We start from the raw sequence: 23,903 nt of genomic DNA, 5'->3' as shown, positions 1-23,903 counted from the left end.
ACCAGCCAGTACCCCTTGGTTAAGTCTAGGGTGGAGATGAACTGGGCATGCCCCACTTTCTCCAATAGCTCATCTGTGTGTGGCATTGGATAGTTGTTTGGGCGAGTTACAGCATTCAGCTTCCAGTAGTCCATGCAAAAGTGGATTTCTCCATCCAGTTTGGGGAATAGGAGTGCCAGAGAAGCCCATGTGCTCTTTGAAGGGCAAATTACACCCATTTCTAGCATGTCCTTGATCTCCTTCTCTTTAGCTGCTTTGGCCGAAGGAGCCGTTCGGTAGGGTTGGGGTCTCACTGGGTGAGCATCACCTGTGTCAATGGAGTAAAACACCTATTTGTTCCATCCCGGGGTGACTGAGAACATTGGGGTAAACCTGGTGCACAGCTCCAACGATATGCATTCTACTCCACCCTTGCCTTTTCCATTGTAGTAGGCTCCCTCGAGCCACTCTGCGTTTTCCTTCTCCTGGGTAGTAAACTGAAGAACCTTGAATTCTCAGGAATAAAAGGGCTTCAGAGAATTAACGTGATATATCTTAGGCTTAAGGTCAGGGTCAGGAAATGCTATGAGGTAATTAACTGCTCCTAGGTGCTCTTGGACTGTGAATGGTCTGTCCCATGATGCTTCGATCTTATTGGCCTAGGGCACCTTGAAGACCATGACTTGCTCACCTACCTTGAAGGATCGCTCTCTGGTATGTTTATCATACCAGGCCTTCTGCTCTTGCTGAGGATCCTGTAAGTTCTTTTGAGCGAGGGTTAGAGAGTCTCTAATATTTTGTAGATTGTGTACAAAATCCAAAATATTAGTTCCTGATGGAGGCAGCAAGGGGGAAGGGGCAACTAGTCAAGGGACTAGTTGACTAGTCGCTTACATGCCTAGCTTTTATATCCTATCCTTATTTTTGTAAAAGATGTTAATTATGTAAGATTTTAAAAAGTGTGTGTGCGTTAATGGCCTCTCAGATCTTTCAGAACTGTGGGAAGCATAGTGCAATGCTTACATTTGTTTGGGCCACAATAGGAGGGCAATGATTAGTTTCCTGACATGAATAGTTTGTTTTCCAAGTGATTTATTTTTCTTTATTCAGTGGAAAAGGTGAATGCCATCAATGTTGGATTAGGTTCAGAAACATCAGTCACCAATATCCTCAGATATTGCTTTTTAATGTACACAGCAAAAACATATAGTTTTATAATTCATTGGGCTGTAGCTTAAAGCCCTCAATGCTGAATTCATGAAATTACATATTTCTGGAAAGATGTTTCATGATCTGCATAATGCAGAGATTGAATTCTGTTCATTATGTCAATGTGAACTGTTTCTTTTGAACTCATTTATTCTCTGTGTGACTAAATTGAGCCCACCTTTCTCTGAAAAAAACCATGAAGATTACATACAATTTTTTTTCACTGTTTTTTAAAAGTAAACCAAAGCTGAAGGAATGTTGAAAGTGTTACTTTTGAACTAACTTTGTACTAGGTATATTTCCTGTTTGTACATAAGGAAGGTAACAGACATAGAAGTTGCTACACATGATCAGATCAGTAGTCTGCTGGCATGCAGTTGGCAGCAGCTAGAACTTGATAAATATCCCATAACATACCTAAGTCATCTGTGTAGTCCAATACATATATGGAGAGGAATGGGTTAGGATTTCTTCCTACATTCTGATTGGCATTCTAATGTAGCATGAGATTGAATCCTCTTGTGACACTTTCTTAGCTTGCATAGCTAGCTGCATGTTAACTTCTGTGTAAGCCCTCCAGTATCTATTTTGCTCCATTCTCTTGCTGTTCCATTGAGACCAGTGGACTGGCAGGATTTAACTTGTATGTTCAGCTGCATACAAGTGTTCTACCTGGCACTTCTGACAGCAGTTGTAGGGACTAATGGTCAATTTCCTAGTCCTCTTTTTACAGTTTGTTTTGAATTTTTCCATTGACAATAGATTCTGTAAGTATACTATTTATAATGTAAATCAGTGGTTCTCAAACTTTTTGGGCTCTGGAGCTCTTTACATGTGTAAAAATTTATGTGGAGCCCCAGTGGGTCCACTGATTGTGTGTGTTGTACATATCGATGTTTCCAGTTTGTCAACCTCATGGAGCCCCTGGAGATGTCTCATGGAGCCCTGAGGCTCCACAGAGCACAGTTTGAGAAACACTGATGTAAATTATTGGTATTACAATAGCACTCATAGGCCTGTGCCTCTAAGCTAAATTTAGACCTATGTGCATGCGGTTCATTTTACTACTTTGTACTCTTCTTTCATTGGCCCGCTTTTGGGGGAAGGGAGTGTAAATAAAGCAGGAGATTTTATTCTGTTTTCAACTCCACCAATGATTCTGATGCTTAATGTAAATCTCTTAACCTCTCTGAGCCAAACCACGTAAAATGGTTTTAATATTTACCTAAAAGGAATACATTGAGCCTTACCCTATAGCTGTCTTAGTAAATAATAAAAAAACAAATTAACAAATGATGACATTTTCACATACCGTCCTGTGATGGGGTGTACCAGCCCTGCCCTGAACTAACAGTGTTTAGCAAGGTTATCCAGGCTGAAGCAGTCCTGCCTTCACAGCCCTGCCAGGCATGCTCAGACTGTAGCCCAGGTTTAAAAGCCTGGGGAGAGGCTCAGTCTGGGCTGCCAGAGGAGAAGGACGTCAGGTTGGAGCTCCTGAACAGCAGCAGCCAGCCGCCCAAGGGGCAAGCTTTGGAGGCTCCAACACCTGTTGGAGCATAACCACTTCAGGCCATTAGGGAAATATGGCCCCGGAAGAGTCAGAAGACCCAGCTACCATGTGGGAAGTTGGCCCATTGGATCAGGTAGGAAGTGGCCCAGGGAGGGTGCAGGAGCAGCCTTTCTCACCCAGAGATCCTCGGCATGTTTCAGTTGGATTCCCAGTCGAGGGAGTGGTAGACCATTCTGCCACTCACAGGGCCCTGGGGTGGGACCTGGTGGGTAGGGTGGGTCCAATTCCCCCTACTGGGGCACAGCCCCCAGCCCTGTGACTCTGGCTATTGGGCCATCTGTCCCTGCCTTAAAGGGCCGGTGATTGACTTTGATACTGACTGGTCATTGGGCTACCCAGCCGTGCTTTACAGGGCCTACAAGTAACTGATTTATGGACTCCGGCCATTGGGCTATCCAACCCTGCTTTAAATGGCTGGCGAGCAACTTTGTTTTACTATCTCTGGTGGTTAGGCCATCTAGCCCCAAGGGGAGGGTCCAGATTATGGGTGGTTTACCGCTTACGCAGGGTGTGCCGTGGGCTCAGATAGCCCAGGGAGACGAGACCCTATACCCTGGGAAGGGGGAAGGAAGGACTGCCCTGCGACAAGTCCCAATGAGTTAATATAAAAGTTGATACATTCCAAAATAAACATGGATCAATAAATGTATTGTAAGAATCTTCCCTTCTAAAAGTGTGCCTCTGATCATCGCATATCAAACAGATTCTAGAAAATGCAATTTTAGAACTACTTAAAATTTTGACTAGTGATATAAATGTAGCCGTGTTAGTCTGGTGTAGCTGAAACAAAATACAGGACTATGTAGCACTTTAAAGACTAACAAGATGGTTTATTAGATGATGAGCTTTCGTGGGCCAGACCCACTTCCTTTGATCTGAGGAAGTGGGTCTGGCCCACGAAAGCTCATCATCTAATAAACCATCTTGTTAGTCTTTAAAGTGCTACATAGTCCTGTATTTTGTTAAAATTTTGAGTTAGCAGCACTAGATCAGCAAAGAGTATTTGATGTTTCCAAAAAATAGATTCCCCTGTGGACATAGAGTAGGATAATGGCTGAATTTTAAAATAGTTTTGTGACTGTAAAGATTCATGTCATAGGACATTCAACCCATGTTGCTTACAGCTCAGTTTAATGAAAAGGATGAGATAAATATCAAAGCTAACCTGTAAACAAATAATTGTTTTATGATAATGACAATGCCACAGTGTGAATTTCTTAGGAAGATGAATGTTGGCAATGCATAACATTGTGATTTTGTTTAACTTAAAAAATAGACAAGTAAAATAATTTCATGGGTTTCATGCCTTTAATTCAATACATGCAGTTTAAAATCACAGTGGGACTAAACATTGCTATATTACGTAAAAGTGGGTATGTCTACACTACCCCCCTAGTTCGAACTAGGGGGGTAATGTATGCATACCGAACTTGCTAATGAAGCCCGGGATTTGAATTTCCCGGGCTTCATTAGCATAAAGCCGGTGCCGCCATTTTTAAAAGCCGGCTAGTGCGAACCCCGTGCCGCGTGTAGCCGCGCGGCACGGGGTTCGCACTAGCCGGCTTTTAAAAATGGCGGCGCCGGCTTTATGCTAATGAAGCCCGGGAAATTCAAATCCCGGGCTTCATTAGCAAGTTCGGTATCCATACATTACCCCCCTAGTTCGAACTAGGGGGGTAGTGTAGACATACCCAGTATTATGCATTACTTACAAAACTGCAGATAACTTAAAAGGGCTCCACATCTGCTCAGGTTTCTTTTTCAGTAGTACTGTCTCCACTAAGTTTCCTACCCTCCGAACCTTCTAATGCCTTCGCTGGCCTACACCAGCTGTCTTGCAGTATCTTTTTGTGGATTGGAATGTATAACCTTTTAAAAAAAATGTGGTGAAGCAATTACATCCTCCACCCTTAAGGTCAGAAGTCAAGTTTCCTGCCCCAAGGACCTAACAGACTTGTCCACAAATTCACTGCTGCCCAGATTCAGCCATTTTAAACACTAGTTATATGAACAAACCATATCTCAGTCTAATATTGGTAACACCATGATTTTGATATCTCCTTGCTGTAAAGACCTTCTCTGAGCCCTCTGTTTAGAAGAGTGTCTTTTATCAGATTTTTCTGGTTTAGTTTCAGCCTAGCAGATGGGACCATTCCCTCAGTTATAACCAATCTCATTTGGTAAGTTATTAGGCTTTCTCTACAACATCCTTTGACTGTTATCTTTCAGTGCCCCCCAGCCTGCCTTTAATTTCTAACAGAGGAGGTTGGATTGATGGGATAGGAAAAGATAGTATATTCTCCAAACTTGTGCCTACAAAATAAGTTCTGCCTACCGTATTTTCCGGCGTATAACACGACTTTTTACACTAAAAAAATCCCCCCAAAATCGGGGGTCGTGTTATACGCCAGGCATAGAACGTACCTGATCCCCGACATGGTGCTTGGGGCTGGCCCCAGGCACGTGGCGCACGGTGAGCACCGGCGGGAGGGAGGGGGAGCGGGAGAAGGGGGTCGGGAGCGGGAGCGCCGGCCCCGGGCGCCCGGCGCTTGCCTGGGGAGCGCCGGTCCCGGGCGCCCGGCGCTTGGTGTGGGGAGCGCCGGCCCCAGATGCATGGCGCTTGGCGCGGGGAGTGCCCGCCCCCGGCGCGCGGCGCTTGGCAGGGGGAGCGCCGGTGCTTGCCTGGGGAGTGCCGGTCCCAGGCGCGCGGCGCTTGGCGCGGGGAGCACGCGCCCCCGGCGTGCGGCACTTGGTGGGGGGAGCGCCGGGGCGCGCGGCGCTTGCCTGGGGAGCACCGTGCGCCCAGGGCCGGCGCTCCCCGCGCCAAGCGCTGCGCGCCCGGGGCCGGCGCTCCCCAGCCAAGCGCTGCGCACCCGGGGCCGGCACTCCCCCCGCCAAGTGCCGCGTGCCCGGTGCCGGCACTCCCCGCCCCAAGCGCCGCGCGCCCGGGGCTGGGCCCGCTCCCGGGGCCAAGCGCTTGGCGGGGGGAGCGCCGGCCCCGGGTGCGCAGCGCTTGGCGGGGGGAGCGCCGGCCCCGGGTGCGCGGCGCTTGGCGGGGGGAGCGCCGGCCCCGGGTGCGCGGCGCTTGGCGGGGGGAGCGCCGGCCCCGGGCGCGCGGCGTTTGGCGGGGGGAGCGCCGGCCCCGGGCGTGCGGCGTTTGGCGGGGGGAGCGCCGGCCCCGGGCGTGCGGCGTTTGGTGGGGGGAGCGCCGGCCCCGGGCGTGCGGCGTTTGGTGGGGGGAGCGCCGGCCCCGGGCGCGCGGCGTTTGGCGGGGGGAGCGCCGGCCCCGGGCACGCAGCCCTTGGAGGGGGCACCGGCCCTAGGCGCGTGGCTATGGGGGGGGGGCCACCCCCGGGCGTGCAAGTGTCCCCGCCCCCTCTGGCGCCTGGCGGGAGAACGGCCATGCCCCCTGGTTCTGTAAGTGGGTGGGTAGAAAAGACCCCATCATGGCTCCAACAAGAAGAAGGAAATTTGAAGCCAGTTTCAAGCTGAAAGTTGTAAAGTTTGCCAAGGAACATAATAACTGTGCTGCTGCAAGGCAATATGGAGTAACAGAAAAGATGGTCCGAGACTGGAAAGCAAATGAAGATGCATTAAAGAGTATGTCAAGTAGTAAGTGTGCATTAAGAAGAGGTACCCCACATTGGTCAGAACTTGAAAAGCACATAGCAGACATGGTGCATGAGCATCATCAAAATGGTTATGTAGTGACACGAAACAAAATACGTATGTTTGCACTTCAGTGGGGCAAATCTAACCCAGATCACAGCAAAGGATTTAAGGCCACTGTATCCTGGTGTACTAGGTTCATGGAAAGGCATAATCTGGTACTGAGGCAAAAGACCAAAATTGCACAAAAATTACCTGCAGATCTCGACGGAAAAGTAAGTCTTTTCCATCGATATGTAATACAACAGCGCAAGAAACATGGCTATGCGTTAAGTCAGATCGGAAATATGGATGAAACTCCTATGAATTTTGATATGGTTGGAAATAAAACTGTTAATCCAAAAGGTGCAAAAACAGTGTTAATTAAAACAACAGGACATGAGAAATCCAGTTTTACAGTGGTACTAGCATGTACAGCTGATGGCGCCAAACTAAGACCAATGATTATTTTTAAAAGAAAAACAATGCCGAAAATCAAGTTCCCTGTTGGAGTTTTTGTACATGTGAATGAAAAAGGCTGGATGGATGAAGAAGGGGTAAAGCTATGGCTTGATAATGTATGGAGTAGGCCACCAGGTGGACTTCGTCAAGAACGTAGCCTACTGGTGTGGGATATGTTCAGGGCTCATTTAACTACCAGCACAAAGAAAAGGCTGGCAAGAATAAACACAGATGTGGCAGTTATTCCTGCAGGATTGACATCATTGGTACAGCCACTGGATGTGTGCCTAAACAAGTCATTTAAAGATCGCATTCGAGAACAGTGGAATGAGTGGATGGTTAGCGGCGAAAAGTCATTCACAAAAGGAGGAAACATGCGTGCGCCACAATTGGATGTTTTGTGTTACTTTGTCATAAAAGCCTGGAATGATATTGGTGCAGAAACAGTAATCAAGTCTTTCAAGAAGTGTGGCATATCAAATTCTTTGGCTGGTATGGAGGACGACTTCTTGTGGCAAGATGAAGGGGAAGCCAAAGCTGAAGCCACACCATCCGATTCGGAATTAGATCCATATGATGACTGTCTTACAAATGTACCACAAGATGTCATTGATGAACTTATGATGTCAGAGGATGAACATGATGAGGATTTTGAAGGATTTTAAGTACCTGCAAGTCAAAACCATTTTAATTAAAATTATTTAAATCAAATCTGATGTTATTAAATGGTGTTGCCTCAGAAAGGGGGGTAGTCTTATACGGCGAGTATAGGCCAAAACCTATGTTTTAACTGGAAAATTAGGGGGTCGTCTTATACGCCCAGTCGTCTTATACGCCAGAAAATACGGTATATGATTCCCCAGAATGAGATGCCATTCTCAAAAATTATGTAGATGTTCAAGATATGACTGTGTGTACTCTCTGAGTGCCACTTGGCTCTTGCTATATGGAACTTGATTATGCTCATATAAATTCATGTAGGTTCCTTGGTCTACTACAATATACTACAGAACTGTGATCCTCCCTCTTTTTAATACATGAGGAATAAAATAGCTAATGGTGTTGGCATTTAAATTATCGTCACCAAGGCATCTGTGTTAATATTTTACAGATGAACACAGCTGTTAAAAGCCTCCTGAAGATACTGCTTCAGCTCTCTGCAGTCTTTCTTAGTAACAGCAGGACCATTCATTATTTAAGTTGTTTCTTAGTAGACCTATTTGCATCACTTACAGAAATGACCCAGCTGAAGAGAACTGTTGGTGCCTATCACACAGCAGAGCTAGGGATGTGGGTTTCCAGCCAATGGGAGTGTGGAGCTAGTATTCAGGGCAGTATGTCTATGTCCCCCTGAACTCCCCTGCTTAGCCGTGTGCTTCTAGGGCACATGATGTAAGAATAGATAGGGACTCCTCATTGGTTTTCAAAGTGCGGGTTGCAGCCCAGCTTTAGCTAGCCACCAGGGTTCCTGGGTGCTGAGCAAGGGGAACTAATGCTTTACATTCACAACACAAAGTTTAAAAATACTGACTTACAGTCAGCTCACAGTTTTTAGTGTTTTTTTTTAATAAACGTAATAGCTAGAGATTTATTTATTTCTCTTAAATAAAGGCTGAGATTCTGATGGATAAGAGTAATTTGAGAGATGTTATGTTATACCAGCTCAGTTTAAGTTCTCTCTTCATTGCACATTAGGAATGTGACTGTTTAACTGGTGCACCCAGCCAGAACTGCCTTTGTCTGTGGCAGGCCTGGGCACCTCCCATGCAGGGATTGCTGTAGGGTAGTTGGTACAGACCTTGCCTGCCCTGAGGGGCCACTACAGCGCCTCCCCCCTCCCTCCCCACCTACCTTCTCTTTAATTGGTTAAGTGGTTAAACAATATGTTAACTCGTAAACCCAGGTGCAGATGACCATTTTGCGGGGCCCAAGACAGCCCAATTTTGCGGGGGCCCCCCTTTGCCATGGCGCATGCATGGGGCTTCTTGAAGCACGGGGCCCGGGGCGGTGGCCCACTCACCCTGCCCTATATCCGCCCCTGCATAAACCAATTAATCAGGATTTTACATCCCTATTGCACATGCTTCGTGTATTCTGAACCCAGGAACACAAGAACAGATTACCTAAGTACAACACAATATAACTTGACTATAACAATATTCCCATTTGTTATATGAATCTAATAATTTGTTACAGTAGCATGTCCAGTCTTTTGTATGGTGGACACCGTTGCACAGACATTTTTTGAATCACACTCCTAGGGAGTGTCTACACAGCAAAGTTATTTCGGAATAACGGCCGTTTTTCTGAAATAACTATGTGAGTCACTACATAGCAATTCCATTATTTTGAAATAACAGATGGCTTATATTTTGATGTCTCTAAACCTCATTCTATAAAGAATAACACCTATTCCAAAATAGCTATTTCAAAATAAGGTGTGTGTAGACGCTCCACTTCTGCTATTTCAAAATAGCCCCTCACCAGCGCCATTCTAATTTATTCCTCCTGGGGCTCTAAAGTAAGATAGCATGTCTACATTAGTAAGCTTGCCTCAGACTAATTTTGAGACTTCCCTGCAGTGTAGACGTGCTATTTTGAAATATGTTTTTTCGGAATAACTATTCCGGAATAATTTATTCCAAAATAACTGTGCAGTGTAGACGTAGCCCTACAGACCAGGCCCTTATTTCCACTCTGAATATGACTGAAGCATGCAAGTGTGTTCCTAAGAGCTCTAAAGTGACTTCTTTTTGTTGTTGTTCTGAAAGTCAATATTCAATAAAGATGCAAGATTCATGGATTGAAAGGCTGAAGACTGTTCTCCACCAAGCAAGTATTATACAGACAGCAGCTTATAAATATATGGTAGTATCTTTTAAAAAGTATTTTTGAGAGATCTCAAATAAGTGCATGAAAGACCATTTCATTGAAAGTTTATGTAGGTTTCCTGCTGCTTTCATGATTATGAGTGACAAATGTGCTATGTAGGTGGATGGAAATCCCATATGAACATAAATGTAATTTTAATTACATTTACAAAATAAATTGTATCTTCATCATAATGCTAAAGCTTGAGAGGTAGTTACTTCTGAGATAGCTTGAACCTATTATACTGCTTCTCTTTTTTGTGGTGGTACTTCCCCCCCCCCCCCCCCGTACAGTATTGCACAACTGTTAAATACTATATGGAATTTTTTAGTCATTATCTAGAATTTTCTGGTCCCGGAGGTCTAATCTGGTATAGAGATTGTGTTCTTAGGGTGCTTTTTTAAATATCTGCTATATCAGCTTTATCTTGATTTTTTTTTTTACTGTATTGTTTTTGTGTATTTTCATATTCCAGATGGTTCTTAGTGGTTACCTAGTAAAATATCGTATTTGCCTGCATTACACTGTACTGGTTCAAAGCTAGCTTACAAGAAGTAGATTGTATAACAACTATTTGTAGAGTTATTTAAAATTCCTAACTCTGCATTTTGGTCTGCTTTTTGTGACATATTTAGAACAGAATGTGGTCTACACGGTAACCATGGAAATGCTATAATTCTGAATCAGAGAAAGGAACAGAAATGCCAGTATTCTATATAAAAAAGACTGTTGAATTCGCTTAAAGAGAGATTGCTTCAACAGCAATGGTAGGTGCAAGTGAAACCTGCAGTTATTGTCTGAACAAAAGAATGGTAATGAGAGAGACGTTATGTAAAAAGAACTTTAATGGAACCTAAAACAATTAAATCCCAATTACAATCCTGTTCCTTTTATGGAATTGTCCTTGCAGGCTGTCTTTTAAAGAGGTGTTTGTTATTATCCCATTAGTTGGCTGTACAGATGAACCAATTATTTTTTGCCATAAATTTTGGAACTTAGTATTTAAACAGTTCTTTCACATTGACCAAAGGCTTACAAGGAATTAAATGGATACACAGTGTTCTGAGCTGTATTCAGGTATCACAATGTTCAGTCAGTTCAGTGATTACCATAGAAATATCAGTAAATAAAATACCAAGAGGTTTTATTGATGCCTTCTTTAATAGGGAATGCTGAGCTTGTTCAGTGTAGTAGTGAATGTACAGTTTCTGTTCTGAAAGGTTATTTTAATTTTCCTGTTTATTTAGATGTCCTACAATATCACTTTGCTCCTTCCATGTATATGAAAATTTAAATGGAATGATAATTCAAAAATAAATATTTAAGTTTTGGATATAGAGAGCTTTATGGAACTTGGTGTGGAGGTGCGTGTATGGGAGTGAACCCATATCCTACCTGGCATCTCCTCCTGCCTTCCCACTGTCCCCTCCCCCAGCACTCCTCCTGCTCCGGCCCTCCTCCTCCCCCATAATTATACTAGTGTATAATTCTGTTATAGCTATACCAATCAATGTATTATAACACATTGAAATCCTTGATATTTCAAGTGGAAAGGTGCTCCATAAATGTAGCTTGTTGATAGTCTACTTTACTTAATATCCTTTCAGTCTTGGCTTGTTTGCAGAGACTGGTAATTTTGCCATACATTTGCCATACCAAATGATTGGAGGATAGAAAATGTGATGCCAATGTTTAAAAAGGGCTCTAGAGGTCATCCTAAGAATTACAGACTGGTAAATCTAACTTCTGTACCAGGCAAATTAGTTGAAACTATAGTATAGAACAGAATTCTCAGGCACATAGATTAACATAATTTTTTTCAGAGGGGGATCAACATGGTTTCTGTAAAGGAAAATCATGCCTCACCTATCAACTAGAATTGTTTTTTTTTTTTGGGGGGGGGGGGGTGTCAACAAACATGTGGGCAAGGAGGAACCAGTAGATGTAGTGTAAATGATCTGGAGAAAGGGATAAACAGCAAGGTGGCAAAATTTGCAGATGATACTAAACTGCTCAAAGCAAACTGTGAAGCACTTCAAAAGGATCTCACAAAACCAGGTGACTGGGCAATAAAGTGGCAAATTAATTTTATTATTGATAAATGCAAAATAATGCATACTGGAAAACATAATCCCAACTGTATGTACAGTGTGAAGGGGACTACGTTAGCTATTTACCATTCAAGAGAGTGATCTTGGAGTCATTGTGGATAGTTCTCTGAAAACATCTGTCATGAATAGGAGATGCTAAGGAGAGTCTTAACTTACCTGGAGAGTGAGAAAAGAGTTAAGCAACTCTGGAGATGCACCTGAGGGTGGGAGCTTTGTGCATGAAGCCAATGAAATGCTGATAAGGAATTTCAAACTGAGAGAGGGGTTTCCACCCACTTTTTTTTTTGGGTCAGAGCAGTTTTTCACCAGGTAGCAGGGAGACAGGCTCTCCCAGGAACAGATTCCTTGAAATGTTTAAGTAGGGAGAAGTTTAGATAGTCCACCAAGTTGTTATTGTTTTCATTGTTTGGGGGTTTGGAAATCATGTCTGAGCTCCTTAATTGTTTTTCTTTTTTGTAACTAAGGATTATAGCCCAGGGATTCTCCCCGAGTCTATTTTCAATCCATGACTTTTAACACCCAGTTATTTACTATACTTGCAACAGTAGTCTTGTTTTAATAATAAAAGTGCTTTCTTTATGTTTTGGTTAACTGTGCGTGCATGCGTGCGCTTAAACCTACGTGCCTAAGTTACCTGGGAGAAGCAGAGCCCCATTGTTTACCTCAGCTTGTTCTCTCAACTCTAAGCAAATGGATGTTGGTCTAGGAGAGAGACTTTTGCCTCAGGGAGTGGAATCCAAGTGATCTTTTCCTTGGAAAAGGGCTTATTTTATATTTTTATTTACACTTGGTGGTGGCAGCAAACCAGTCATCTTTCTTTTTGGGTCTCAGGGAATCTGAGACCGGGCAAGTTTGCCTCTGGGGGTACATCTACACTATACTCTTATTTCGAACTAAGATATTCTGAGATAATTTATTTCAAAATAACACTTCTACACTTCAGGGAAGCCTCAAAATTAGTCTGAGCCAGGCTTCCCTAATGTAGACATGCTATCTTGATTTAGAGCCCCAGAGGTACTGGGGAAGAATAACTTAGAATGGCCCTGATGTGGGGCTATTTTGAAATAGCAGCAGTGGAACATCAACACATGCCTTATTTTGAAATAGCTATTATGGAATAGACATTATTCCTCATAGAATGAGGTTTACAGATTTCAGAATAAGCCATCTAGTATTTTGAAATTATTTTGAAATAACAGAATGGCTGTGTAGACTCTTGCATTGTTATTTTGAAATAATGCTAGTTATCTCAAAATAATGGTGCAGTGTAGATGCACCCTGAGATTTATAGAGACAGGTTCTTACAGAGTTTATTCTGCTAGCCAGCCCCCATATCTACACTCAAAGTGCCAGGTTGGGGAATTGAGCTGTGACATGACATCCATTCAATGTGCAGCAGACAAATCAAACAGAATGTTGGGAATCATTAAAAAGGGATAGAGAATAAGACAGAGAATATCTTATTGCCTCTATATAAATCCATGTTATGCCCACATCTTGAATACTGCATGCAGATGTGGTCACCTCATCTAAAAAAAAATAACTTGGCATTGGAAGAAGTTCATAAAAGGGCAACAAAAATTATTAAGGGTTTGAAACCGCTGCCATATGAGGAGAGAATAATAAGACTGGGACTTTTCATCTTAGAATAGAGATGACTAAGGGGGGCGGGGATATGATAGAGGTCTAGAAAATCGTGTCTGGTGTGGGGAAAGTAAGCAAGGAAAAGTTATTTACTTGTTCCCATAAAACAGTGACCAAATGAAATTAATAGGTAGTAGGTTTTAAACAAGAAAAGGAAGCATTTATTCAGTCATTGCACAGTCAACCTGTGGTACTCCTTGCCATAGCATGTTGTGAAGACCAGGACTTTAACAAAGTTCAAAAAAGAGTGAGATAAATTCATGGAAGATAGGTTCCATCGATGGCTATTAGCTAGGATGGGCAGGAACGGTGTCCTTAGCCTCAGTTTGTCAGAAGGTAGGCATGGGTGAGAGGGGTGGATCACTTGATGATTACCTGTTTTGTTCATTTCCTCTGGGACACCTGGCATTGGCCACTGTCAGAAGCTCTTCAAGGTGCTACTAGACTATTTGTTGTTTTTTAACTAACTCGGCTATCCCTCTGAAGCTTATCTACTCACTGTCTCTTTTTTCTTCCTTTCCTCCATTTTTTTCCTTCTTTCCTCCTCCCTCCTTGGATTTATTCTTGGATCTGGACTTCCAACATTCCAGTCATCTAAAGAAGTGGGTTGTGCCCACGAAAGCTCATGGTACATATTTTGTTAGTCTTTGAGGTGCTACCAGACTCTTTGTTGTTTTTTAAGATTTTCCTTTTACAGCCTAACTCGGCTGCCCCTCTGAAGTTTTAGCTTTTTATGTCATTAGGGTGTGGAATGTAGTGGCCTATCCAGTTAAAGTCTTTGTTTAAACCTCTATTCAAGGTGTCAGACTTGGAAATGAAACCAAGTTCTGCAGCTTCTCACTTTTGAAATTGCTTTGAAAAACTCCGATCATCTGAAGTAGTGGGCTGTGCCCACAAAAGCTCTTGATACCACGTACATGTTTTGTTAGTCTATAAAGTGCCATCAGATCATTTGTTATTTAAGTTTGAAATAATAGTCACTTTTAAGTGAGTGCCCAGGCAAGTTGAAATGTTTCCCACAGATTTCTGTGTGTTGCCATCTCAAAGACCTGATTTGTGTCCATTAGTCCTTTGTTGCAGAGACTGTCCAGTTTGGCCAATATATATGGCAGAGGTGCATTTCTGATACTTGATTGCATAGATCATATTGGTGGATGTGCAGTTATATGAGCTTCTGTTGTGGTGGCTTATGTGGTTAGGTCCTGAGATGATGTCTCTTGTATAGATGTGTGAACAGAGTTGGCACCAGAGTTTATTTCAGGGGTGGATTCCTGGATGAGTATTATGGAGGTGTGCTGCATGGCTGCTGGAAAGAATTTTGTTTAAAGTTAAGGGGTTGTCTGTAGATGAGGATTGGCCTGTCCCCCCAAAGCCAATCCCTTCAGGAGTATTAGCTGTTTTTTAAGCTTTTTCAGTTACAGACTAACATGGACACCTTTCTAAAGAATTCCAGTGTGTCTAGAGCCCCTTTTGGAAACCATTACATTGCAGATGTCAAGTTCTTGAAGTTTAAAAATTTTGAATCATACAGACTGTTTGAACTTCTCAGGAATGTTGGCAGTTCAGTGCATGAACTGCACACTTTCTAGCTGTTTCTTCTGCTACTAATATGTGTCAAAAAATGTTAATTATACTTCAGTCAGCAAGTTGTAGATCTGAAATGTTTTATATACTTACATAGTAAACATAAGATATATAGCGTCTACAATGAGGCAGTTAGGAACTCTTGTCTTAGTACTTTTGTAGCACCTTTATCAGGTAGACAAATCTCATGCCTTACTTTCAGCGGCGGATTTAGGGCAAGGCAAGTGGGGCCGCTGCCCCGGGCCCCGCACTTCCCGAGGCCCCGCGCATGCGCCTTGGCAACACGGCGCATGCGCTGTGTCAAAGGGGGGGCCCCGCGAAATTTTGCTGCCCGGGGCATCCACCCCTGCTTACTTTGGTTAAATATTAAGAGCCAAATTCTACCCTGTCGTGTGGGGAAAGAGGGTGAATGGAACATGCCGATCCCTCAACTTGTTGTGCAACAGCATGCTAAAATTCTTATCTACTGTAGTAATTGAGAGTTCTAGAGGCAGAACAAACAGCAACGCCAACAGTTTCATTGTGGCACTGAAGGGAATACGGTTGGACTGTGTTGCCTACAAGATAGGTATTTGGACATGTCCCTGATATTCAGTATCTTGCCCTAGTAAGGGACAAGGTGCTCAATCATAGAATCCTAGGGCTGGAAGAGACCCCAAGAGGTCATCAAGTCCAGCTCCCACTGGCCAGAGCAGGACCAACCCTGAATGAACCATATTAGGGACCTGTCCCCATATATATTTGAGAGAGTTTGTCTGTATTTGAGTGAGTGTCTGTTTGTGAATGGCAAAACCTAGGACTACCAAATTTACTATGCAGTTTCTTTTTATAACTTAAACCAAGGTAAGGGTTTGGTTGTGCAAGGAAAAGTGGATGTCCCCAGAATAGGATTGCTTCTCATAAAATCATACAGAAAAAAAGACAGACTCACCAGGCAGATGAAAGGAGCTGGCTGGGGGTACCCCACCCCTGGAGTGCCTCAGCCCCAAGCCTCCCACCCTCCAGTCACCTTTTAGGAAGGGGGGGCAGAAGCTACCCCCCCATTTGCTGTTCCCCTTCATCAGGGAGCCAGAGGAAAGTGCGCAATTTGCCTCATTCCTCACTCTGGCTGGGCAGAGTAGGGGGGAGACAAATATGGACTTGCCCTGGCCATGGGATGTGTGCCCCCCCCCCAACTGTGTCTGCTGGAACTGTGGTGGCCATGGAGAATTGCTTCTCACCAGTTCCCAAGCAGCCTACATTCTGAACCCCGAGGCCCACCCTATAGCAATGATTCAAATGAAGCATGTACATTTTCATTTTATTTTCCAAAAAAAAACCCCAAAAAAGTAAGGACTCTGCAATGTAGGGTAAATCTTCTACAGATTGTACCTCCATAAACTGAGACTCTTTGGTCTGGCAACATCCGTGGTCCAACAGGACCAGAGGCCAGTGGTGGGCAGGGGGCTCAGGCAACACAGGGAGCACAGCGCCAGAGGGCTCAGGCGGTATGGGGAATCCCACAATGTAGCCAGGAGCCCTGTGCCAGGAGACTTGGCCAGTGCGGGGAGCTTTGGTGCCCTAGCCAGGAGTGCTGCAGGGGCTCAGTACAGGAAGCTCTGCAGTGTGGCTAGGAGTCCTGTAACAGGGGGCTTAGTCAGCACAGCTGGGAGTCCCAGGGCTGAGGGGGCCAGCCAGGACCGGCAATACAGCTGGATGAAGACAGTAGGGGCCAGCTAGGGCCAGAAGCAGAGTCAGTGAGTGCCTGGACGGCTGGTGACAGGGGACCTTCCCTTGACTGGCAAATACCCTTGTTCAGACCAGTCAGATCCCAAGGGTGCTGGACAATAGAGGTCCAACCTGTAGTATAATATAAAAATATGGATGAGCCATGTATATTCCACTGTATGCCTGTCCTGAGACATCTATATGTTTCTTATAGCTAATCCTCTTTAAATATCTCTCTGCTCTTCACACCCAGCCCAAGCATACAATTTTACCATAACTGTTTCAATGTTGTTTAAAATATGTATTTTCAACCTCTTGGATTTGGTGACTAGAAATGAGACTTCTTCTTCGAGTGGTTGCTCATGTCAGTCTCACATAGGTGTGCACACACTGTGCATATGTGTCATCCGAAGATTTTCCCTTAATATATCAGCTAATATATACCCCTGTTAACCCACCACCCCCTCAGTTTGTTTTTACCTCCCCTGAGGGTCACTGGAACATGCTTTGCTCTTGTTCTACAAGCACCTCTTAGCAGTTGTCTTAGTTGTTTAGTTAGTCATTGAAGTTTTCACAGTTCATTGTTCTTTATCTAGCAGTTGATAATCGTTAGTAGTTGTTAAGTGCAGTACTACCAGTACACAGTTTTAGGTGCAGGGCTTGCTTTGCATCTCCCCATGTGTCTGGCAGGACATGTCCAGGCCCCAAAGCTTAAAGCCCTGTGAGAAGTGCCAGGCTTTTATGCCCTGTGGGAACCCCACTGATCCTGCCTCTAGTGCCTTGACGAAGCTCATTTGTCTGAGGCCTGTAAGATCTGTAAAGGCTTCAAGCCACGCACTAAAGAAGATAGTCCCGTCTCAAGATCATCCTAATGGAGATGGCACTGCACCCAGCACCAGTGTCCAATCCAGCACCAGCGACACAAAGTGCACCAGCTTTAGTGCAGGAGGCACCTAGCCACTTACCACGCTTCTTTGGTGTCACGCAGGCCTTGGCACCGGCCTCAGTCCCTGGTGCCCCAGAAGAGGAGGAGACTTAGCCGGGGCAGGTCTTCTTTGAGGCATGTGCCCTCCATAAGCCCCCATGAGGGGCATGTGGCATGGGTGAGCTAGGCACCCGGACCATCGGGGTTGGGTCGACACTGCTGCAGCTCACACAGAGATCCCAGTCCAGTGGTGGATCTCCTAGACACTTTTGAGGCAGTGAGGTACTTGATTGAATTAACATCATCCCTGACCTCAGCACCGGGCTTGGCTAAAGAGCGGGACACCAGACAGCACCACACCTCCACAGCGGTGCCCAGAGCTCCAGCCCCAGAGGCAAGAGGGCACCACTACTCCACTGCAGCACTGTCCACTTCAACACCGGTGTCAGATGTGGCACCACCCTCGGTGTCAGGTGCGGCACCGCCCCCCACCTCTACTCGAGTGCTGGCACCAGCATGCAGTGCTGAGTGGCCCATCACCGCTCTTGGCCATGCCTCCCCCTTGGCACCAGGGGAAGCCCAAATTGACTGCCACCGCTACCGCACCGCCCTGGTCGATGTCTGAGTACTCGACCGATTCAGAGGCAGAATAAATTTGGTCTTTGCGGGGCTCCAGATCGAGGTCTCAGCATGGATCCTATTGCCACCACCGGTCCCGGCACTGCAATGCATCAGCACACCCTGCCCAGCAGCAGGACCAGCCTTGGCCACAACCCACCCTGGTACTGGGAGTGCACCTGTCTTGGCTCCCTCAGCTACAGGTACCTGTGCATTGGCCATTGTGGACTCCCTGGGCCTATCACCAAGGCCTCTGGGCCAGGGTTGGTCTACTCGGGCTTCCCCGTCGGTGACCCCACTCACCCACTCGGCAGTCTCTCCCTCCAGGACAAGCCTTGCCAGGGCCATCAGTAGAGAGCGGTCCATCTGCTGCCCAACCCCCTACGGTGGCATTGTCTGTGGCTTCTCTGGCCCTATTGCAGGCACCTAGCTCAGGAGTTATGGGCATGAAGGGGTTGTCCTCCTCCTCGCCTAATGAGGCTCTAGGGCTACGTCTACACACTGGAGCTATTTTGGGATATCTCTGGTATCCCAAAATAGCTGTTCCACGTCTTTAAACATGCCCCCTTCAGCTCCCCAAAGTTGATGTGTAATAGGGAACAAATGTGTAAACGAAAACACATTTAAAGGACGTATTTTCACGTGTTCTATTTCATATTGTGATTTCAATAAAAGCATTCACTATGCACTTTTTGTTGATTCTTAGATAAACCTCAAGGAGTCTTCACTGTCTTGTAAATAATTGTTTGTGAAGACAGACTTATGGCTTCCTTTGTAAATTATTGTTTCAATACCATTTTGGCCATTGCTTACATCTTATAGGTTTGAAATGAATGTGGTTTTGCCCTCAAAAGCTTATGCCCAAATATATCTGTAAGGCTATGTCTAGACTGCAGGCTTCTTTCAGAAGAACCTTTTTTTGAAGAGATCTTCCGGAAGAACTTCTGAAAGAGAGCATCCACACACAAAAGTGCATCGAAAAAGCGATATGCTTTTTAAAAAGATAGTGTCCATTCAGTGTGGACGCTATCTTGCATTTAAGCTGTGACTACTATGGACGGAGTGGCCACCAGAGCACCTGTGCTTTTTCCTCTTTCCTCTTCTTTCGAAAGAACTCCCTCTTCTCTGTCCACACACACCTTTTTCCGAAAGAGCTCTTTCAGAAAATGGCTTCTTCCTCATAGAAACAGGATTACCAACGCCAAAACCCCCCTCTGTTCTTTCGATTTACTTTCAGAAGAAAGCAATTGCAGTGTGGACATAACTCACTGCATGTTTTCCCAACAAAACTCTGTAGTGTAGACATACCCTTAGGCTACGTCTAGACTGCCCCCTCTTGCTCAAGAAAATATGAAAATGAGGCAAAGTGGTGAATATTGCTGTGCTTCATTTGCATACTTAATGAGCCGCCATTTTGCACAAAAAACCCCTCTGGCGCAAGAATCGTTCTGCTGCTTTTTTTCAGCCGTGTAGATGGCTCCTTTTTGCACAAAAGTCCCTTGTGCAAAATGGTGGCTCATTATGTATGCAAATGAGGGACAGTGATATTCACCACTCCACCTCATTTGCATATTTTTTGCGCAAGAGGGGGCAGTCTAGACTTAGCCTTAGTCTTTAAGCTGCCAGAGAACTCCTTGTTGTTTATTGTGGCTACTGACTAACACAGCTACTCCTCTGATACTTTCTGATGGGAGTTGAGTCACAAGCCTCTTATTTGGTTATCTTGCTGTGGTTTTCAGCTGGAAATTCATTGGTGACCTACATCATACCTCCCATTTTCTACTGCAAGTATTGATTCCAAATGGGAGGTATGATGTAGGTATGTTTTTCATACCTGGTTATTTTGACCTCATTCAGTCACAGCAAATTTTTGCCAAAGAAAGTTTCTCTGACAGAAGGCTTGGGACCTCTTTTATAAGACACAACATTTCTTTCTTGTTTATAATAAGAAAATCCTCTAGAAAGGATTCCTGTAATCTAGTTTTTTGGCGTAAAATATCAGTGAAACACCACATCACAATACTCTGGTACGTGGCCTCTTTAAATCTGATTAGTCATTCAGTTAGCCTGCTGTGATGCTTCATCGGGCAGATTAAGGCCTTCATTTTTTACCCTGGCTACCCAAAGTGTTTCTCATAAGAATTCTTTCCCATCCCTGAGGGCATAAAATTCTTGGTTCTTAGCCACAATCAGACACCATTTGTCTACCTCAATGTCATTAAAGTGGATTATTTCATTTGAATAAGAAAGTTCAAGAAGAAAATACAGAGATCAAACAGGCTTAATTTCTGTTTTTATAAGCAACAGCTGTGAAGATCTAATACTAATACTGAATAAGAGATATCATAGAGCTGGAAGACACCTCAGGAAGTCATCAACTCCAGCCCCCTGCCCAAGGTATTGATCAAGAGGGCAAGAGAGGGTGGGGGGGGAAGGCATAGATTCACACACAGAAGTTGGAGTTGCTCAGCAGTGGGGGAAGAGGCAGCAGAACTGCTGCTGGCAGCTGCCCAGGCACATACAGTACTTTTACAGAGAACTTAGGGGCACTAATAGGAAGGGCTGCTGGTCCATCTTGGCTCCAAGCAAGGATAGGCAGCTTTTCCAGAAAATTCTGCAAGTAGTGAACATTATACGAAGCATGAGAACATAAGAACGGCCGTACTGGGTCAGACCAAAGGTCCATCTAGCCCAGTATCCTGTCTACCAACAGTGGCCAGCACCAGGTACCCCAGAGAGGGTTGACCGAAGACAATGATCAAGCGATTTGTCTCCTGCCATCCCTCTCCAGCCTCTGACAAACAGAGGCCAAGGACACCATTTTATCCCCTGGCTAATAGCCTTTTATGGACCTAACCTCCATGAATTTATCCAGCTTCTCTTTAAACTCTATTATAGTCCTAGCCTTCACCGCCTCCTCTGGCAAGGAGTTCCACAGGTTGACAACACGCTGTGTGAAGAAGAACTTCCTTTTATTAGTTTTAAACCTGCTACCCATTAATTTCATTTGGTGTACTCTAGTTCTTCTATTATGGGAACTAATAAATAACTTTTCTTTATCAGCCCTCTCCACACCACTCATGATTTTATAGACCTCTATCATATCCCCCCTCAGTCTCCTCTTTTCTAAACTGAAAAGTCCCAGTCTCTTTAGCCTCTCCTCATATGGGACCCGTTCCAAACCCCTAATCATTTTAGTTGCCCTTTCCTGAACCCTTTCCAAGGCCAAAATATCTTTTTTGAGGTGAGGAGACCGCATCTGTACACAGTATTCAAGATGTGGGCGTACCATAGTTTTATACAGGGGCAGTAAGATGTTCTGGGTCTTATTTTCTATCCCTTTCCTAATAATTCCTAGCATCCTATTTGCCTTTTTGACCGCCGCTGCACACTGTGTGGAAGTTTTCAGAGAACTGTCCACAATAACTCCAAGATCTCTTTCCTGATTTGTCGTAGCCAAATTAGCCCCCATCATACTGTACGTATAGTTGGGGTTATTTTTCCCGATGTGCATTACTTTACACTTATCCACATTAAATTTCATTTGCCATTTTGTTGCCCAATCACTCAGTTTGGTGCGATCTTCTTGGAGTCCCTCACAGTCTGCTTCTGTCTTGACTATCCTAAACAGTTTGGTATCATCTGCAAACTTTACTACGTCACTGCTTACCCCTTTCTCCAGATCATTTATGAATACGTTGAAAAGGATTGGTCCCAGGACTGACCCTTGGGGTACACCACTAGTTACCCCTCTCCAATCTGAAAATTTACCATTTATTCCTACCCTTTGTTTCCTGTCTTTTAGCCAGTTCTCAATCCAAGAAATGACCTTCCCTCTTATCCCATGGCCATGTAATTTACACAAGAGCCTTTGGTGAGGGACCTTGTCAAAGGCTTTCTGAAAATCCAAGTATACTATATCTACTGGATCCCCCTTGTCCGCATGTTTGTTAACCCCTTCAAAGAACTCTAATAGATTAGTAAGACAGGATTTCCCTTTACAGAAACCATGTTGACTTTTGTCCAACAAATTATGATCTTCTACATGATTCACAATTTTATTCTTTACTATTGTTTCGACTAATTTGCCCGGTACTGAAGTTAGACTTACCGGTCTGTAATTGCCAGGATCGCCTCTAGAGCCCTTTTTAAATATTGGTGTCACGTTGGCTACCTTCCAGTCATTAGGTACAGAAGCCGATTTAAAGGATAGGTTACAAACCACAGATAATAGCTCAGCAATTTCCCATCTGAGTTCTTTTAGAACCCTTGGATGAATGCCATCCGGTCCCGGAGATTTGTTAACATTAAGTTTTTCTATTTGTTCCAAAACCTCCTCCAATGACACTTCAATCCGGGACAGTTCCTCAGATTCATCACCCACAAAGGACGGTGCAGATTTGGGAATCTCCCCAACATCCTCAGCCGTGAAGACTGAAGCAAAGAAATCATTTAGTTTCTCCGCAATGGCTTTATTGTCCTTGATTGCTCCTTTTATAGCTCGATCATCTAGGGGACCCACAGGCTTTTTAGCAGGCTTCCTGCTTCTAATGTACTTAAAAAACATTTTGTTATTTCTTTTTGAGTTTTTGGCTAGCTGTTTCTCAAAATCTTTTTTTGCTTTTCTTATTACATGTTTACACTTGATTTGACAGTGTTTATGTTCCTTTCTATTTATCTCACTAGGATTGGACTTCCACTTCTTAAAAGATACCTTTTTGTCCCTCACTGCTTCTTTTACATGGTGGTTAAGCCACGGTGACTCTTTTTTAGGTCTCTTGCTATGTTTTTTAATTTGGGGTATACATTTAAGTTGGGCCTCTATTATGGTGTCTTTAAAAAGTTTCCATGCAGCTTTCAGGGATTTGGCTCTAGTCACTGTGCCTTTTAATTTCTGTTTAACAAACCTCCTCATTTTTGTGTAATTCCCCTTTTTGAAATTAAATGCCAGGATGCTGGACTGCTGAGGGGTTCTTCCCACCACAGGAATGTTGAATGTTGTTATATTATGGTCACTGTTCCCAAGCGGTCCTGTAACGGTTATATCCTGGACCTGATCCTGCACTCCACTCAGGACTAAATCGAGAATTGCCTCTCCCCTTGTGGGTTCCTGCACTAGCTGCTCCAAGAAGCAGTCATTTAAGCCATTGAGAAATTTTATCTCCGCTTCTCTTCCTGAGGTGACATGTATACAGTCAATATGGGGGTAATTAAAATCCCCCATTATTATAGAGTTCTCTATTTTGGTAGCCTCTCTAATCTCCCTCAGCATTTCTATGTCAGTATCGCTGTCCTGGTCAGGTGGTCGGTAATATATCCCTACTGCTAATTTCTTATTATTGGAGCATTGAATTTCTATCCATAGCGATTCTATGGAACATGTTGATTCACTTAATATTTTTATTTCATTTGATTCTACATTATCTTTCACATACAGTGCCACTCCGCCACCCACCCGGCCTGCTCTATCCTTTCTATATATTTTATATCCCGGTATGATTGTGTCCCACAGATTTTCGTCATTCCACCAGGTTTCAGTGATGCCTATTATGTCAATCTCCTCATTTAATACGAG

General features: G+C 44.3%; 1 protein-coding gene across 2 annotated transcripts in view; it reads left to right on the top strand.

Moving 5' to 3' along the window:
- SEC14L1 (SEC14 like lipid binding 1) overlaps window positions 1-23,903 on the top strand; it is a 111,594-nt gene that overhangs the window by 30,067 nt on the left and 57,624 nt on the right. The window contains exon 1 of one of the 2 annotated variants that reach the window (XM_075903577.1): window positions 10,375-10,506. The exons of the other annotated variant lie outside the window; for it this stretch is intronic. Coding sequence (XP_075759692.1) covers window positions 10,504-10,506 — 3 coding nt within the window. The 5' untranslated portion in view covers window positions 10,375-10,503. Of the gene's footprint in view, window positions 1-10,374; window positions 10,507-23,903 lie in introns of those variants that run through there. 2 annotated transcript variants of the gene reach the window in all.

The sequence above is a fragment of the Pelodiscus sinensis genome, chromosome 20 (genome assembly GCF_049634645.1).
Source record: "Pelodiscus sinensis isolate JC-2024 chromosome 20, ASM4963464v1, whole genome shotgun sequence".
Lineage (NCBI taxonomy): Eukaryota > Metazoa > Chordata > Testudines > Trionychidae > Pelodiscus > Pelodiscus sinensis.
Note: the sequence above shows the minus strand (reverse complement) of the source record. Positions and strands in the feature narration are given on the sequence as shown.